Source organism: Ipomoea triloba, chromosome 8, assembly GCF_003576645.1.
Source record: "Ipomoea triloba cultivar NCNSP0323 chromosome 8, ASM357664v1".
Taxonomy (NCBI): Eukaryota; Viridiplantae; Streptophyta; class Magnoliopsida; order Solanales; family Convolvulaceae; genus Ipomoea; species Ipomoea triloba.
In genome coordinates, this window is record NC_044923.1 from 6,497,131 (window position 1) to 6,516,740 (window position 19,610).

The window sequence follows — 19,610 nt, forward strand, 5'->3', positions numbered from 1 at the left end:
ATAATAATAATAATATAATACTTCGTAATAATAATCTAAAACTTTGAATATAATTTCTCTAATATTAATAATATAATTTTTGAAGTACGAAGCTAATTCATTAATCATAATAAGTTGAAACGTGTACAATGAAGATCAATGAAACAATTAAATATTCTCTACAGCCAGACATTGAAATAACTTTTCTAGCAATGCTACATAAAACTTGTTTCGCGGACTGTTTCACAAATTTGATGCTGTAATAGTTGAAAGAACTTACAGCTTCTTTGATGTTGATGTATATCACCTGGGTATCAAATTTCATTCTTCTTTTCATTGGCAATATCTCCATCGGGTTGAACTGCACATCATAGTTCAGAGGAGTCTCTTCTACATTGTCATCTTCTGTGTCCAGGATGAGATTCACATACGACATAACCAAATAAATTGTTTCACACTTTATGAAAAAGGAACTCGCCAATAAAACGAGAGAAAGAAGCTCGCCAAAACAACGAGAGATAAACATAAACTACTAGCAGATTTAAACTCTAGTAAACAAAGCAAATGGAAAAAGGAAATACACTGCTGGCAAAGTTAAAAATCATAAACATAGCAAAAGGGAAATCAACCGGAAACAGGGAAAACAAAGAAGTTGCAAGTCAAAATTAAACCAAAATTAGCAGCGTGAAAAGGAGGTGGATGGAAGGAGGGAGAAGTGACCGGTGGCGATGGAGATGGATGAGCAACCGATGGGCGGGGTGAAAATCAAGAGACCACGTGATGGAGGCGGACCGTCTGCGATGGAGATGGTTGCGGAGGGAGTTACTGGCGGTGAATGGGAGGAAGAGGATGGAAGAATCGGTCACCACCTCCGCGAAGCAAGCGGAGGCGGCGGCCTTGTGGATGAGAGCGGCGCAAGCAGAAAACCTGGAGAGAAGACAAGGAACCCTAGAGAGCGGCGCCAACAAGAAGTCAAAATTAAGATAATATTAATAATATAATAATAATAATAATATTTTAAAACTCTTAACATAACTTCATACTTAAATTTTTCTATTAAATCCGTTTATAACAGTAATTACAAATATAGAATCTATCTATATCTATACTATATATAAAAATAATATCCTCCTCCAAAATTTTTCTGCCCAAACGTAAGGGCATTTTAGTAATATGATAAAATAATATTAATTATACTTCATTATTAGTAATTACGGTAATTATTATGATAGAAATGTTTCACAATAATATTTTACATTATCAATTTAAAATGGAACGGAAATTAGGTAAATTGGAAAAGGATCAATTTAAAATGGAACGGAAATTAGGTAAATTGGAAAAGGAAATGAATATTAATAATTGATTGAAAATTAAAAATAGAAAAGAGAAGAATATTAATAATTGATTGAAAATTAAAAATAGAAAAGAGAACGGAAATTATGTCAATTGGAAAAGGAAATGAATATTAATAATTGACTAAAAATTTAAAAAATATCCATAATTAATTAAAATGTAAAATGAAATGGTCAAATCATTGCATTTTAAATTTTCACAATAATATTACACAGTATAATAAATCAAATCACAATTAAATCGTAAATTTTTCACAATTTTAAATAATGGAACAGAAATTAAAAATGAAACGGAAATAGTTCAATAATAATATTCTACATCATCAATAGTAAAAGTAAATTAAAAATAGAAAGGAAATATTTCAATAATAATAATCTACATCATCAATAGTAAAGGTAAATTAAAAATGGAATGAAAATATTAGTGCATCTATTATTCTAATTGACTAATTAACTGAAAATGAATCTGACATTACTAATTGATTGAATATATAAAAGTAAATGAATATTAATAATTGACTACAAATAAAAAAAATATCCATAATTGACTAAAATGAAAAAGGAAATGGTCAGATCATTGCATTTTAATTAAAAAAGGAATGAAAATAGTTCGATAACAATATTGTATACATATCAATAGTAAAGGCATATTTTAAACAATATTAAAGGTAAATTAAAAATGGAACGGAAATTAAAAATGAAACAGAAATATTTCAGTAATAATATTCTACATCATCAATTAAAATTGGAACGGAAATTAGGTAAAAATATCACTGCTCTCATATTTTAATTGACTGAAAAAAAAAGAATAATTGGTTGAAAATGAATATGATATTACTAATTGGCGGAATATATAAAAGGATCATTAATTGACTTATATTCTACCATTATATATTTTTATTATTCTCTGTAATTTCTCATCTTTCTCTTTATTGCTTAGTAATGGAGTCAAATTACGTCCCTCAGGATAAGGAAAATCTCTATAAGGCTCCGGTTGATGCGTTGTTATTTGGCCAAGGAATATCAACGTGTTGCCATCAACCAACAAACACTGGTATGCTTATTCTATGACTCCAAGGTACATATTGCATTTATACACTTTCTTTACAGCATTGAATTTTAAAAATATTGGACTAATACTATAGTTTAAACTCATACTATAATTTAGACTCATACTCATACTATATTGGTTGAATGCTTTATTTCAGAATACTGAATTTATGTTGTATGTTAGACAATCATACTTCAATATACATCACAAAATTTAATCACATAATGGATTTGCTATCCACAAAATATAATCACAAAATGAATTTGTTACTCATAGAATATAAATTTATATTATTTATTTATTAATATTGGATTAATACTATAGTTTAGACTTATACTATAATTTAGACTCGTACTCATAGTATATTAGTTAAATGGCTTATTTTAGAATACTGAATTTTTACTTTATGTTGTATGTTGCATATTAGACAATCAAACTTTAGTATGCATCATAGAATATAATCACATGATGAATTTGTTATCCACAGAATATAATAACATAATAAATTATTACTATTTTTAGTATATTCATGATAGAAAAAAATATAAAATTTATAATATTTATTTATTAATTAATATTAATATTAATATTTATGGGTAATTCCCTCAGGAAATTTGTATCCATTTACAAATTTCTAAAGAATTTGTCAAACAATTCAACAAACTTTTGAAGGAAGGAAAAATCTATAATATTCACAATTTTGTTGTGCAAACTTCTCACATGAGGTTTAAGTCGTGCGAGCAAAAGTACATTATGAAAACGAATAATGACACTTTGATTAGCGTTACGGATTAAGATGATTCTGATTTTCCCAAAGACATGTTTAAACTCAAGGATTTTGAGTGTTAAAGGCTCCCAGAGGTGTGAATAGCAATCAAGGTAATTTTTAATTACAATTTCGTTCTACCTCATGCAATAATTTTTTTTTAGCCTTGATTTTTTAATAATTATTTTTGACCAGGGCATAACACCACTGGAAGCTACATATTCGACAAATCTAGAAGTCATCTCCGTTGATGAAATTACTCCTGAGCAACCGTCTTTGAAGAGAATAAACATGGATTGTTCGTTTTCAAAGAGTTTGAAAAAATAGCCTTGGTTATTTTGTTTTTGATTTACCATACAATATATATTTGAGTTCAGTTCTTCTTAGTTTGACTGGACTAATTAAATGCTTAACAGATAGATTAATTAACTCATGTTTTCTTAAGGAAAATTGTAAAGGAAAGAAAAACTAAAAAATGCATTAATTAACTCATGTTTTCTTTTTCTTTTCTTTTCTTTTTAAATTACAAAATTGTTATATATCTAGACAAAAAACATATGTTCCATACAAATGATTTAAGATAATAATTGATTCCTATAACTGAGTTGTTAGAGAACAAGTACATTTGCCCAATTTATAAAAATCATAAATAATGATATATAAAATATCCAAAGTTGTAACACCACATGCGTAGAGTCTAAAACTCAAGCAATAATAACATCAAAAAATATAAATGATCCAAAACATATCTTCAATTGCACTATATAATATTTGATGATCTAATTTAAATAATTATATATTAATCCAAATATTTTTAATATTATAACAAATCCATTCCGTGTATCGCACGGGCGAAAATACTAGTATTATTTAAAAAAAAAAATCTACTCCACACAATATTGGATATGATACTAAAAATAGCAAGAATCAATTACATGTTATAGTAGATAGGTTAACATTTACTTGATTCTTGCTATTTTTAATATCCAATATTGAGTGTGGGTTTTTTGTTTTGTTTTTTTTTTAAAATAATATTATCACAATAATTCTCATTATGATAATATTATTAACAAAAATTCTACTCCACACAATATTGGATACTAAAAATAGCAAGAATCAATATTGTAGTAATTGTTGACAAACTTTCAAAACAATTTGTCTCAACAACGAATGGAAATAAAAAAAAAAATTAATGACTTCGTTATTGTTGATGATGAAAAGTAAGTACCCCACTATATTACTTTTATTAAATTAAATAAATGAGTAGCTACAACAAAAAAAAAATACATATGAATTTCTTTAATTTATAATTAGATGCCTACAATGCCTTTATTATTAAAAAAAATTGTATTCATTATAAAAAATTTAAAAAAAGAGCTATAATTTCATTAGTTATATTGTCTTTATTTTTTACAATGCTAAGATTCCTTACATTCAAATTCACTAATTAATTATGTTCACTACATTGTCCATTGTCTTCGTTTTACACTATCTTGTATAATTAAATACCAAAGTTATAATACAAAGTAATGTTATATATGGAGTATTTTTTTACCAAGCATTTTATTAATACCATTAAAAAACAATTTGAAGTCAATTATATTAACTATCTAGGGGATTATTGACAATGAGGGTGTTCAAATAACCAAAAAATTTGACACATGAAACTACCCCGTAATATCTCTGAACTACATTACAGTTGTTCACTTTAAGGGTAAATCATATTTTTTATTAGGATGATTTAAAATGTATAAAAATTTGCTATTGATGGGGACATGGGACCGGCCCATTTATTGGGAAAGTATTGACCCAAGCGGGGCATCCATTTTAATTGTTAAGGAAAGAATGAAGCATGGAGCAAAATATTAAAGAAAGTACAACCAACAAAATTCAAACCCAAGATTTTCAACATAACAACACAAGTTCTTAACCACCAAGATTAAAGGATAGGAAGCTCCACTTATGCATGGGAGTGCACTGAAAACAAAGTAGTGGGGATATGTGTGTGGCCAATATTAAAAGCAACTCAATGTCGTCCATTTGTCAATCATCCGTGAGTTCTCCAACAATATAAATAGGCACATTTCCCTTTCTTTAAAAGGCATCCCTTGGTTTACAACCTCTCTTCTGGCTGAGTGGTATGAATTTTCTTTCTCTTGTTGGCATGCTAGTATTCAATTTCTGTTGGTAACATATTTAGTTCTATTTTATTTATTATTCGAGCTGCCATTTTGGGCTTTATTCAATTCCTTAGGACTATAGTATTTATTATTTATGTATTCTTTGGGCCGTCGTTTTGGGCCAATATCTCGAGCTTTGTAAGTGTTATTTTGGGCCTAGCTCCCCGGGTAATAAAGATGTTTTCTTCGTACCCCCATTCTATACTCATATACCCGGTTTATGGCGGACCCGGTTTCAATAAAACCATAAACTATCTTATCTAATCTTATTTCTTAAATAAACTAGGAATTTCTCTATCCACAAGAATTCATTCAACAATAATGGTTGAGCCAAAAGTATCTCGAGCATAACACCTAAAGGACGGGTATGTTTTATGCTGATAATAATATGTAAATGGTAATTAGATCATTACCTTACGTAGTTACATTTAAAACTCATTATTAAAAATGTCAATGTAGGGCAATAGAACATCGTAACACACTTGACGCATTGAAAAGATGCCGAGACTACAACAATCCTACAATCAATCTTGCAAATCCAGAAAATGAAGAAATTTTAGAAATAGCCACAATCGTTGGAGAAGCCCACTAGAACTGGTCGCCTACACAGACATGGAGACTATAATAGATTGCCTTCTCCGGAGAAGACAACCAGAAAATGTCTCATTCCTTAGAGAAAGCGACTAGAAAAGGTCGCCTTCTTTGAAGAAGGCTACCAAAAGTGGTCATTCTCGGAGAGGGGGACCAAAAATTCTCCCGAAGAAGACAATTAGAAGTTGTCGTGGCTAGAGATTTGTCAGATTTTTTTGTTGGAATGAGAATGACGGCCTATAACAGGTTTGTAACCGGTTGGTGAATTTAGTTGCATGAAAAGAATATATTTGAGAATTTAATTACACTTTTTTAAGTTTAAATGTCTAATTGACTTTTAGTATAAAGTTTAGGGTCTATTTAATCATTTTCCTTTTTATAAATAATATTTTCTCAAAATTTAATGTACTTTAGAGTATTTTATTTAAAAATAAAAAAGTATAAAAAAGGGAATTAAAAAGGTTTGTACTGAATCTGGGCACGGGAGGATTTTGTGAAAGTAATCTATCTATCCATGTGTTCTGGTTAACGTAGCAAGGCAGAGGCAAAGCGATACCGTGGAGCCCACAAGGGCAAAGGCAAGAGGTTCCGTCGTCTCGTCCATATGTATATACCTGGGGACCACACGTGACCCTCACGAGACAGCGGCTGACGAGCACAGAAAACGAAGTAGTATTGTGTGTGGTGCGTTCCGGGTGTCTTCAAGATCCTATCAATGAGCCAGAATCCACTTGCGATTTGGTTTGAGTGGGGGAGGAGAAGAAAGAAGTTCCAAGTGCCGTGCCCAACTTCTCTCGCTTCTCTTCTCCTCTCCACATGCTCATGGCGATGCCTTCTTCTTCCTTTTCTCGCCAATCCCACACGTTTCTCAAACCCCATGCAATCTTTCCCTTGTTCCTGCTCTTTCTGTGTCCTGTCGTAGCATTTTCTGGTGATTATTCACTCTTTTCTTTTGCCTTTTTTGCATTCCTTGTGTTTTTATGTGTGTGGAAATCTGGAATCTTGAGACCCTTTGATGCAATCTGGTTGCTCTTTTGAGTGTATTGGAATATGTGTTCACTGATTTGAAGATTTGGGCGTTTTGGTTACTGGTTCTTCACTGCTTTTCTAAATGTCTTGTGGATGGAATATTTATATTTATATTGTATGGGATGATTTGTTTCTGATAAATTGGAGTTTACTCTCTGGTGTGGTTTTAAGGATTTTTATTATTATATCCATTAATCAGTGTTCTGTTTGTAAAGGGTATAGACAAGATTGAAGCTTTTTGCTTCATTGATCTTCTTAGGTTGAATTAAAATACCACCTCAAAAGTTATGTTTGATTGGTATGTTTATGGTGAGGGTGTCATTCTGGTCAATTGTATTGTATTGTATTGTATTGTCAAGTGTTCTAGTTTGATGCCTTTATATCATCTATACCCCTAATTTTGATTAAAAATTACCATCTTTTTCTTATGAAATGTGATTTGTATGCTAATTGTTGTATTTGATTGGGACTTAGTTTTGTTAACTCTTCTGTCAATCTGTCATTGTCAATTGATTATCATTCTGTGCTCTCTATTTTTGTGAATGATATTATATTATATATTGCTCTATCTTCTTTAATGTGATTAACTATATTGATTGACCAGGTTCTGAAAATGAAGTAGGCATAAAATATGATTTGTTCCCGCAAATCCTAAAGGAGGAGGCTGTGTCAAGGCTATATGAGCTTGGAAAGGTATTAGCTCATTTCAGTCTGTTATGTGATAATCTTCTTTTTAGTTATGTGTGTAGTGTATTGATAGAAGTAATTACTTTTAGTATACACAATTGAAAAGGATATTTGATTTCCGCTACTTCGATTTGAACGTCTAGTGCGAAATTCCTTAGTTGATTAAAATTGCTTGTCTGGTTATCCTTCATTTCATCGGGAACTCCATTGTCGCATGACTTGGCAGGTTAGTGATGCAGATAACTATCTCGAGAGGACTTTCCAAAGCCCTGCTTCGGTAAGAGCTGGGAACCGGATCCGTTCATGGATGGAGGATGCGGGTTTGAGAACGTGAGTTTGGCCTTGCTCGCACTTTTTGCATAATATTTCAGAAACTAAACTGTGGTTGCCACTAATTCCAGATGGATAGACCAAATGGGAAATGTTCATGGTCGGGTTGAGGGGATTAATCCAAGTGGGAAGGCTTTGTTAATTGGCTCTCATTTGGTAAAGCAATTTACCTTGCGTGTTATTGAAATAGTTTTTGCTTAACCATAAGCTTACTTGTATTTGCGCTGAAACTGAAGATGACCCGTTGTGTGTTCCTAACAGGACACGGTTATTGATGCTGGATATTTCGATGGCGCGCTAGGAATAATAACTGCGATATCTGCATTGAAGGTTTTGAAAACAACCGGGCGATTAGAGAAACTAAGCAAACCGGTTGAGGTGAGATTCATAAACTAGAAAGGTTGATCTGTTAACATGCTGATATGCTATGGCCCTGTTTGTTAAATAATTAGCCTATCAGCCAAATTTGGCCTATTTGACCATTATTAGTTGTTTGACTTGGTTAAAAAATCAATATAAGTGGTCGGTTGATAAACTTTTTGTAACTCCAAAATACTAAATTTCAAAAGGCTACTCAAAGCACCCTTTTCAATTAGCCCTTTGAGAAAAGAAATTATACCAAACAGCTATCAGCTAACAGCTAATTTACCAAACACTTTTCTACAATCAGCTAATATTATCAATTAATTATACATTCTAACCCAATCAGCTAACAACCATTTACCAAACAGGGCCTATATCTTTTTAGTGGTTCTTGTCACCTCCATTAAGGCACAAAATTATACCACTAAACCTCCAAAGAACGAAGGCTTGCTTATCTAATGTCCAATTCTTTACTTCCCGGGCCTTTTGCAGGTCATTGCTTTCAGCGACGAGGAAGGAGTTAGGTTTCAGTCGACCTTCTTGGGTAGTGCGGCTATTGCCGGTACATTACCAGTTACAACATTGCATATACATGATAAGGGGTCCGCTTGAGTAACTTTAAATCTTGTATATACCGATATAAAAGTTATTCTTTAGTACATTAATATTATGCTATTTATTGCAGTGGTGTGACAGTGCAAAGCGCTCTCCGAAAAAACTCTCTAGATATTACAGAAGAAAACCTATTGAAGCTCAAATACGACCAAGAATCTGTTTCAGACTATATTGAAGTATGCTGTCAATTTTCATACTGTGTGATAGCACTTATAGCACGTATTGAAGCTCAAGTTGTTCGTATTAATTCTGTTTTTGCAGGTTCATATTGAGCAGGGTCCCGTGTTAGAGAATCTTGGCCTTCCTCTTGGTTTAGTTAAAGGCATTGCAGGACAGACAAGGTTAAAGGTACATTAACATTTATTTTGATTCATATAAATATTATATTATTTAAAATAAAATAAAATAAAGCTGGCATTAAATATTTGATCAGAGGTTCACCGTATACGAATTTCATCACATTGCAGGTGACGGTGAGAGGCACACAAGGGCATGCGGGAACAGTACCCATGGCTATGCGCCAAGATCCTATGGTTGCATCCGCTGAACTGATTGTATTATTGGAAAACCTTTGTAAACAACCCGAGTATTATCTCTCCTATGATGATGAATGCCCGACATCAACGGTGAAATCTCTTGCAGGGTCTCTTGTCTGTACTGTTGGAGAAATTTCAACCTGGCCAAGTGCAAGTAACGTCATTCCAGGCCAGGCAAGTACTCCCGAAACCTAGAGATTAGCCAGTAGCCATTCGATATTCCGTTTGTATAGAAAAGCGCATGAATTATCGATGATATAGTTGCCATTTGCATTGGTTTTACACGACAATCACAATCTGCTTTTCCTTGGAAATGTCTTACGTGCTTGCAGGTAAAATTCACCGTAGACATAAGGGCAATGGACGATACAGGACGAGAAGCTATCATCTATGAATTTTCAAACCGCATGCATCAGTTATGCGACAAGCGCAATGTTTTTTGTGTCATCGAACGCAAGGTGCGAGATCATCTCATTTTATGGCATTTACATGAATCCTATTCATATGAGAACTATGCCTTAGGTGAGAACGTGAGAATTGCACTGCAACTATTCTATCTTCGTCAAAGGTTTCCAGGCATGTCTGGAGTAGTTGCGGTGCATTCGTGCAGTTCTCATGGTCTCACCTAAGGCATGGTTCTTATGGGAGCAGGGCCCCACCCACCAAGTCGTTTAAAGACTAATATAACCTGACGTCGGGATTGTTTCAGCATGATGCAAATGCAGTGGTTTGCGATCCCGAACTGAGTTCACAGCTAAAATCTGCAGCTCACACTGCTTTTACAAGAATCACCGGGGAGACAACAGACGATGATGTGCCTGTGCTGATGAGTGGAGCTGGACACGACGCAATGGCCATGTCTCGCCTAACCAAGGTACGCTCTTACTCGGCCTCAACAGTAAAGAATGGATCTTCAGAGCCAGAGGTGATCGGTTTTGCTTTCCTGTAACAGGTCGGGATGCTATTTGTGCGCTGCCGTGGAGGCATTAGTCATTCCCCCGAAGAGCATGTGTTGGACGATGACGTTTGGGCAGCTGGTATGGCAATCGTGGCATTTCTGGAGACCCTCTTGTAAGTACTCGCTCAATCCAAATACCCACAGGAGAGCCCCCTCTTGATTCGATTGATTCAACTAGACTCGGCTGAATTAGTCTCATCTTGTATAATATGGATATTAGCACAATATGAAAAAAAAAAAAAAAACCAAAAAACCTTTGTAGGAAACCTTGCCTTGCAATTTTATTCTACAATTGTAAATATGCAATAAGTCAGTGGTCTTTATTTTTTCTTTGTTGGGATTTGTGAGTTTCTAATATTGAAATGGTTTCTAATATTATTTAATTCTATTCTATTCTATTCTATTTGTTGGTTTTAATACTATTTAGAAATAAAGTTCGGTCATCGAGCAAATTGCAATTAAACATGACATGTTTAGGATTATAGCATGCAAAATAATGCGGAAGCGAATAAAATGACAAATTGGGAATATGGAATAAATGGGTATTAAACTCTCAAATGAAATACAAGAGTAGGTATATATATAACTATCTACTTGAGAAAGTAAAAGAATGAAGAAATGACGAATCAATGATGAGAGGATGAAGAATACAGGCTAATTAGCATGCATATTTATACATTTCCTGGAAGGAAATTCTTGCGCTATGTAAGATCAATGATAAACGATGGAGGGAATGCATTTCACTCCCTACAGTCGCACAAAGAAAAGAAAGGGATTCCCTCGCAAACTATGGGTAATCCTATTCGCAAACCGTTTAACAAAAGAGATACTCACATGCGAAAAATAACACAATATATTTTTAATATCGCTAATCAGTAAATGTAACTAAGACCTTAAACATTTAGCGCATCTACCTGTTTCAATCTCCACAAACACCTTATACTCATATGACATGTAGTGATTCTCATATATGAGGGGTCATGAGATTGAGCCGAGCCGAGCCTCAGTGGAGGTTATATTGACTCTTTGTGCTACAATAGGTTGAAAAAGTATACTATTTGTGCTACAATAGGTTGAAAAAGTATAGATGAACATGTACTACGATGTAATAGGGTCAGTTATATTAAAAAACAAATAGTTGAATACAAAATTAATGAAGCTGAAGTGGTATTTTAGAATAATTTCCCACTGCAACCATTGGCGAATCTTTTATTTGGTGAAGAAGCATTGGCGAATTTGTTTACGTGTATTACTTTGTCTTGAGTTGCTATTGCTCTTCCGGACCACAAGCTTGCAAACGACAAGGAGGAATCCCTGGCCTCAAGGGATTTGATTTGATCGATAGATACGTAGTATTTTGTTCCACTACGTTGGAAGGAAAATATTCTCTTTAAGTGAATTTTTAAAAATTTGAAGAATATGTTATTTTATCTTGTTTGATTTATGAAATTCATTTTTCAAAGGAAGTAGAATTTTCTCATAAATTTTTTTTAATTACTCGTATTATTATTATTACTACCTAGTGTTTTACCGTGCGATGCACGATTTTTTTTTTTTTGTTATTATGAATTTAAATAAAAAAATTTAAAAATGAAAATATATTAAAATGTACAATATAATAATATAGTTGAATTTTCATATACTTGATCAAGTATCTATTATCATAGCCATACATATTTAGATCAATTTATAGAGAAAAATTTACCTAATTAAATTGAATTATTCCTAATCATATTTCATATATATTATAATTCTAACAATATGAATAATATAAAGCTTACAAAAAAATATGAATAATAACTAAGAAAATTATACTTAGAAATTAAAAAATGTAAATTTTAAATTTTTTATATGTAATTTTAAACTCTTATCAGACTCATTTTCTTATATGATTGTGTAATACAATGTATATACAAATAATATTTATTAATATGTATGTATGCAAATTCTATAATATAATTTATATAATTATAATTTATATTGATATATTATAATTAAAATAATTAAATTTAGAAATTAAAAAAATAGCATTTTAATTTTGTATGATTAATATAATGCATAAGTATATGTATGTATGTATTTTTAAAAATATAAATATGTATGAACACATATTTTGTTTTTTTTTTTTGTTTTTTGTTTTTTGTTTTTTTTTTTGTAGTCCAGTGGCATCAAACCCTTCCCTTTATACGGGAGGTGGTGGGTTCGAGCCTCAGTGGAGACAATACTGACTCTTGTGCTTCAATAGGTTGAGAAAGTAGTTATGAACAGATACTGCATTGTAATAGAGTTAGTAGTATTCAAAATAAAAATATTTTGTTAATTTTATAATTTTATTTTTAATTATATTTTATATTTTATTAATTATAATTGAGAAAATTACATTTACAAATTAAAAGAATTTAATTTTTAAATTTATATGGATTAATGTAGTCTCTAACTATATTACATATTTAGACAATTTATTTAGCTTAGAATTATTAAATTTATCAATTTATATATTTATTTTTATTATAATAAGATAAAATTTAAAACTATTTATTTACATATTTTTATTATAATAATTATTAATCTTTTTAATTATTATAAATTTTAATTTATAATTCTATTTAAATATAAACAATAATTATCATTATTATTAAAATAAGGAAAAAATTACACTTTTCGTCCATAAGTTATAGGATAATTGTAGAATTCGTCATTAAGTGCAACGCCAATGATAACTTAGGGACAAAAAGTGAGTATGACTAACACTTTTCCTTCCTTCAAAAGTGTTAGTCATACTCACTTTTTGTCGCTAAGTTATCATTGGCGTTGCACTTTTCGTCCATTTACTAATAAAACATTAGTGACGATATTTGCAATTTTAGTATACATCAAGAACGAAAAGTGCAACGTCAATGATAACTTAGAGACGAAAAGTAGACATGACTAATACTCAGGGATGAATTCTATAATTGCCCTATAACTTAGGGACGAAAAATACAAAATTTTCCTTAAAATAATTAATACTATGTATTTTATACGAAATAACTTTGTAATAAATTTAAGTTTTACTTATAAAAATAATTAATCAAAAATATAATTTTTAACTTTCAACCAAATAAACAAAAATTATTTTTAACTTTCAGCGAAACATAAAAAAATAAAAATATTTATTTAAAAAAAAAATGTTTTTCATATTTCTAAAGAGATACTTATAGCGCGTTTGGTTGTGAGGAAGGAATAAGGAGGAAAAGAATTGTAATTTGGTGGAATTGCAATTCAATGAATAAAGTAGGAATTGAAATTACAGTGTTTGGTATGTAGAAATAGGAGTACAGTGAATTGAAAGGTAAGAAGCGACAAAATGACTAAAATGCCTTTATGTTGTGGTAGATGTTATAGTAGTAGTAGTAGTAATAGTAATAGTAGTAGTAGTAGTAATAATAATAATAATAATAATAATAATAATAATAATAATTCTTTCAAAATAATAATAATAATAATAATAATAATAATAATTTTTTCAAATTTTTTTTTTAAAAGACAAAGGGTGTGAGAGGAGGAGCAAAATTATCTTTACACCAACAAATTGCCCATCCTCTCCACCGAATTGCAATTCATCATTTGGAGGGAATTGCAATTATGTGAAATTGCAATCCCCTCCAACCAAACACTATAATTGGAGAATTCACTGAATTGCAATTCAATGCATTGCAATTCCTCCCAAACTACATCCAACCAAACATGCCATTAAAATAGGAAGATTGGGTCGAATTGGTGTGGACCAACGAGGACTCTTATGCATTTATGCTAAAACCCAAACGGTTCGCAAAACCCCGTTTTGTTTTTTGGAGGGTTTAGGGTTTTGTCACCTACATTTGACCGTGCTTCATGATCCTCGTAGACTTCGCTCGACCCTTCTTCACGTATACTTCAACCTAACATTTTAGGTGCCAACCTTCAGAGTTCAGACGCACCACCACGCCATCAACCTTCAGTTTTGGGTAATTCCTTCCTCCATGTTTTTACATCTTCTTATATGTGTGTCGACAACGGGCGGTTCAGTATAGCTTAGTTTCTGTGTAACCATCTTGCCGACTTAAATCATTGTAAAGAAGCCAATTTTTTTTTTACTTGTTCAAAAATATCCAATTCAATAAAAAAGATCCTACCTTGATACCAAATCATGTTCAGATTGCTTGACTTATCAGTTTCATGGCTTAAGTCATCATAAAGAAGTAGAAATATAGAATGCTGCTAGGCCTTATTGAAATATAGATAGATATGATAGTTTCCAATGCATAATTGTAAATGGTAACAGTTATAATTGCCCATAAACAAATGAGTCATATACATCATTCACTTATATACATGTGTTCATATTAACCAATCCTGGCCAACCTTCATAATGTCTCTTGATCTTTTCACCTCCCTTTAGGTCTTAAATTTGTTGATCTTCTGTAAATTAATTTTGCTTTGTTTTATAGCATTGCCCAGGTTAAGAATCTCTCCACCCTTTTTATCTTTAAATCTATATTTTTTCTAGCTATATATGTTAAATGGGATATTAGAATGTCTAATCCTTTTTGTAAACTCCTCAGGTACTGGAGTGTATGCCCACTAGATGCCTACTATTCTGATATGTTGATTTTTTCCCCTGATTTTAATATGATTTTGCACATAGTTTGTTTAGTATGGCCATTAGCCACTTATCTCAATATCATTTTATTACCAATTGGAGATTTGCTATGTAGATTTTGGTGGTGAAGGTTGCTTGTAGATTTTTTTTATTTTATTTTTTATTATTTATTTATTTATTTATTTTTGATATATGGACATTGAAATGTAATATATCATTATGCAGGCATCATGGCTAGAGCTATAGTTCAGTCAACTAGCTTCCCTTCTTCGGTTGCTGGTCAAAGGATTGGACAATTTAAAGGACCTGAAAAAGGGAGGACAGTTAAAATGATGTGCAGTTTACAGACAACTTCTTCAAGGCTTAGAGCTTTCACAGGACTAAGGGGATGCAATGCTTTAGATACAATAACTAGACCTAGGCACACCACACTCCATTCCAAGGTGGCAGCAGTGACCTTTATTAGAAAAGAAAGAGGTAGCCGGTTTGTAGTTAAAGCTATGTTTGAGCGCTTCACAGAAAAAGCTATAAAAGTTATTATGCTTGCCCAAGAGGAGGCTAGGCGTCTTGGGCACAATCATGTTGGAACGGAACAGATTCTCTTGGGTCTCATTGCCGAGGGAACTGGGATTGCTGCTAAGGTTCTTAAATCCACGGGCATTAACTTAAAAGATGCTCGTATTGAGGTGGAGAAGATAACTGGAAGGGGGAGTGGGTTTGTTGCTATTGAGATCCCTTTTACTCCTCGGGCAAAGCGTGTCTTGGAACTTTCTCTTGAGGAAGCTCGACAACTAGGTATCTTTTTTCTGCTTGCTTTTATACATCCTGTTCTTCTAGTATCTTAATAGACTGGTGCATTTGGTTTTCAACTGTCAAGTTATTTTGTTTTGGGCTGTATTGTCTAATTTGGTTGGTTGCCTTGTTTTTTAGGCCATAATTATATTGGAGCAGAGCATTTGCTGCTTGGGTTGCTTCGTGAAGGTGAAGGTGTGGCTGCTCGTGTCCTTGAAAACTTGGGTGCTGACCCAGGTAACATTCATACGCAGGCAAGTATTATATTCTTAAAATGATTGCATTTTTTGGGGGGTTGGGGTTGGGATGTGTAGATGGACCTGTTTGGTTGTGTATTCTGATGTTATTTTAATTTTTATTTTCAATAGGTCATTCGAATGGTTGGCGAGAGTGCAGAGGTTGTTGGTGCTAGTGTTGGAGGAGGAAGTTCAGGCCAAAAGATGCCTACATTAGAGGAATACGGCACCAACTTGACCAAGTTAGCTGAGGAGGTTATTTATACGGATTAATTTTTTTGGGTATTAAAACAATTGATGATAAACTCTTAATAAAGCTAATTTTATATGATCATTTCAATTTTAAAGGGGAAACTAGATCCTGTGGTTGGAAGGCAGGAACAAGTTGAACGGGTCACTCAAATTTTGGGCCGACGTACAAAGAACAATCCTTGCCTTATTGGAGAACCGGGTGTTGGGAAAACAGCCATTGCTGAGGGTTTAGCTCAGCGAATTGCAAATGGTGATGTTCCTGAAACAATAGCAGGAAAGAAGGTATATTACAGCATTTTATGATTAGTGTATTTTTTATGAAATGATTATTTCCAATTCCCTTGCTACACGTTGAAGACTTGAAGGAAAGGAGATGCATCTTGTATTTTTGTTGTGCTTTTTACAAATTTGGATATATGGGGACTGTTATCCATTTTTGGGTATGTTGTTATTTTCCTATACTCATTGGTTTTGCGTGTAGGTTATAACCCTAGATATGGGCCTTCTTGTTGCTGGGACAAAATACCGTGGAGAGTTTGAGGAAAGGCTGAAAAAGCTAATGGATGAAATTAAACAAAGTGATGATATTATACTTTTCATCGACGAAGTGCACACATTGATTGGAGCAGGAGCAGCAGAGGGGGCAATCGATGCCGCAAACATTTTGAAACCTGCCCTAGCTCGGGGTGAACTTCAGGTTAGTAGTTATAAATAAGTATTTCATTTCCATCCTCTACCTGAGTAGGAGCAGAATTGTTCGGCAAGCTTTTGGTTCTCAGCGTATCTATTGTTCGACTTGTTAGTGTATTGGGGCTACTACACTTGATGAATACCGCAAGCATATAGAGAAGGATCCAGCATTAGAGAGAAGGTTTCAACCAGTTAAGGTCCCCGAACCAACTGTGAGTGAAGCAATACAGATTCTGAGAGGGCTTCGGGAGAGATACGAAATTCACCATAAGCTCTGCTACACTGATGATTCCCTCGTTGCTGCTGCTGAGCTTTCACACCAGTACATCAGGTATGCATCTATTTTTTTTATTTTTTTTCCTTTTAATTTCCTTTGATTCTCTGATGCATCTTATGACATTAATATTTTCAGTGATCGTTTTCTTCCTGATAAAGCAATTGACTTGATTGATGAGGCTGGCTCTCGTGTTAGACTTCGCCATGCACAGGTCTGAACTGGTTTTGCTTGTACATTATTGTCTTTTTACTTCAGTCGTCTCTGTTAACACTGCTTTTGGTCCCGCAGCTTCCGGAGGAAGCTAGAGAGCTTGAGAAAGAGCTAAGGAAGATAACAAAGGAGAAGAATGAAGCTGTCCGCTGTCAGGAATTTGAAAAGGTGATTTGTTCTGTTTTATTTTTGCGGTTCCGTTTTTCGTTTTAGCAAAATGTCATAATATCCATATCCTCTCTGCAAGTATATTATTATTAGTTTGGTGAATTGAAAACTGGTATATTTCCTTGACAAGTTATGCAAGATCGAACTAGCTTTTTCTATGTCTCATGCAATTGCTTTTCAGGCTGGGGAATTACGCGACAGAGAAATGGATCTTAAGGTGCAGATCTCGGCCCTAATAGACAAAAGCAAAGAGATGAGCAAGGCTGAGACTGAGGCTGGAGATGCGGAGGGTCCAGTTGTGACGGAAGCTGATATTCAGCACATTGTTGCCTTATGGACTGGTATCCCGGTTGCGAAGGTGTCGACAGATGAATCCTCCCGCCTCCTAAAAATGGAAGAAACGCTTCATAAGCGAGTTATTGGCCAAGATGAAGCTGTGAAGGCCATTAGTCGTGCGATTCGACGTGCTCGTGTTGGGCTCAAGAACCCCGATCGGCCTATTGCCAGCTTCATCTTTTCTGGTCCAACCGGTGTTGGGAAGTCAGAACTCGCTAAAGCACTGGCTACCTATTACTTTGGTTCTGAAGAAGCAATGATCCGGCTTGATATGAGCGAATTTATGGAAAGACACACGGTCTCAAAGCTCATTGGTTCTCCTCCTGGCTATGTTGGTTACACCGAGGGTGGTCAGTTGACCGAGGCTGTTCGCCGCAGACCTTACACACTCGTGCTCTTCGATGAGATAGAGAAGGCTCATCCCGATGTCTTCAACATGATGCTTCAAATTCTCGAGGATGGAAGGCTGACGGACAGTAAGGGTAGAACGGTAGACTTCAAGAACACACTTCTGATTATGACATCGAACGTGGGAAGTAGTGTGATAGAGAAGGGGGGCCGTCGCATTGGTTTCGATTTGGGTTATGACGAGAAGGATAGCAGTTACAACCGAATCAAGAGCTTGGTGACCGAGGAACTGAAACAATACTTTAGACCTGAATTCTTGAATAGATTGGATGACATGATTGTGTTCCGTCAGCTTACAAAACTCGAGGTTAAGGACATTGCCGACATTATGCTGAAGGAGGTCTTTCAGAGACTGAAAGGCAAGGAAATAGAGCTTCAGGTGACCGAGAGGTTCAGAGATAGAGTAGTTGAGGAAGGATATAACCCTAGCTATGGAGCACGGCCGCTAAGAAGAGCTATTATGAGGCTCCTGGAGGACAGCATGGCCGAGAAGATGCTCGCCCGGGAAATCAAAGAAGGCGACTCGGTTATTGTGGATGTTGATTCAGATGGCAACGTGACAGTCCTCAATGGCAGCAGCGGTGGTGCTCCTCCTCCTGCACCAGCTTCCGAACTAATCCCCGTTTAAATCTTTCATTATTTTACTTTACCCGTCAAAAATATTTGTTGTTTGTGCTGGTTGTTTCATTTGAACTGGCCTGGGGGTTTGAAAGGATTAGTTGGTGAAAGCCCTTTTTGCAGGAACCTTTACAGGGATGGATATACACACTTGAAGCTGGATGGAAGTAGTGCTATTATAGAAGTTGAGAAATGATTAGATTTGCTTCCAAGACTAGATAGAATCAGTAATTATTTTACCATACCATTGGATTTACACTTTTTGATATGAATAAATGATTCTAGGTATACTGTCAGTTCTTCCCCTTCAAGGTGGCTTTTGGTAAAAGTGAATTTGATTATCACAAATCTGTTTAAAATGTGTGTAATTCCAAAATGTTGGCCAAGTGTATAATTATCTTGCAGCATTGTCTGTAAATCAATGATATCCTTTCAAGAATGTGTTCTCTGAGCTGTAAGATGTGAAGAGTTTAAACTAAAAATGAGTTTTGACAGAATCAATAGTTTTAATGTTTAGAGAATTTATTTTCCAAAACTAAGTGTAGAAATGCCAAAAAAATCTGCT

At 33.7% G+C, this 19,610-nt stretch overlaps 2 protein-coding genes across 2 annotated transcripts; both read left to right on the plus strand.

Annotated features, from left to right (window-relative positions):
* The first annotated feature begins 6,635 nt into the window (after positions 1–6,635).
* LOC116027704 (allantoate deiminase 2) lies at positions 6,636–10,833 on the plus strand. The gene is made up of 12 exons (XM_031269425.1): positions 6,636–6,850; positions 7,553–7,641; positions 7,862–7,965; positions 8,037–8,121; positions 8,227–8,343; positions 8,821–8,930; positions 9,014–9,119; positions 9,205–9,291; positions 9,411–9,653; positions 9,812–9,937; positions 10,189–10,353; positions 10,432–10,833. Exons 1-12 carry the CDS (start codon positions 6,736–6,738, stop codon positions 10,552–10,554), a joined length of 1,470 nt encoding a protein of 489 aa, XP_031125285.1. The 5' UTR covers positions 6,636–6,735; the 3' UTR covers positions 10,555–10,833.
* Positions 10,834–14,252: 3,419 nt separating this feature from the next.
* Positions 14,253–19,393, plus strand: LOC116027380 (ATP-dependent Clp protease ATP-binding subunit ClpA homolog CD4B, chloroplastic-like). The gene is made up of 10 exons (XM_031268967.1): positions 14,253–14,423; positions 15,284–15,853; positions 15,989–16,104; positions 16,219–16,341; positions 16,435–16,620; positions 16,820–17,035; positions 17,142–17,359; positions 17,441–17,516; positions 17,594–17,683; positions 17,865–19,393. Exons 2-10 carry the CDS (start codon positions 15,289–15,291, stop codon positions 19,053–19,055), a joined length of 2,781 nt encoding a protein of 926 aa, XP_031124827.1. The 5' UTR covers positions 14,253–14,423; positions 15,284–15,288; the 3' UTR covers positions 19,056–19,393.
* Positions 19,394–19,610: the final 217 nt, after the last annotated feature.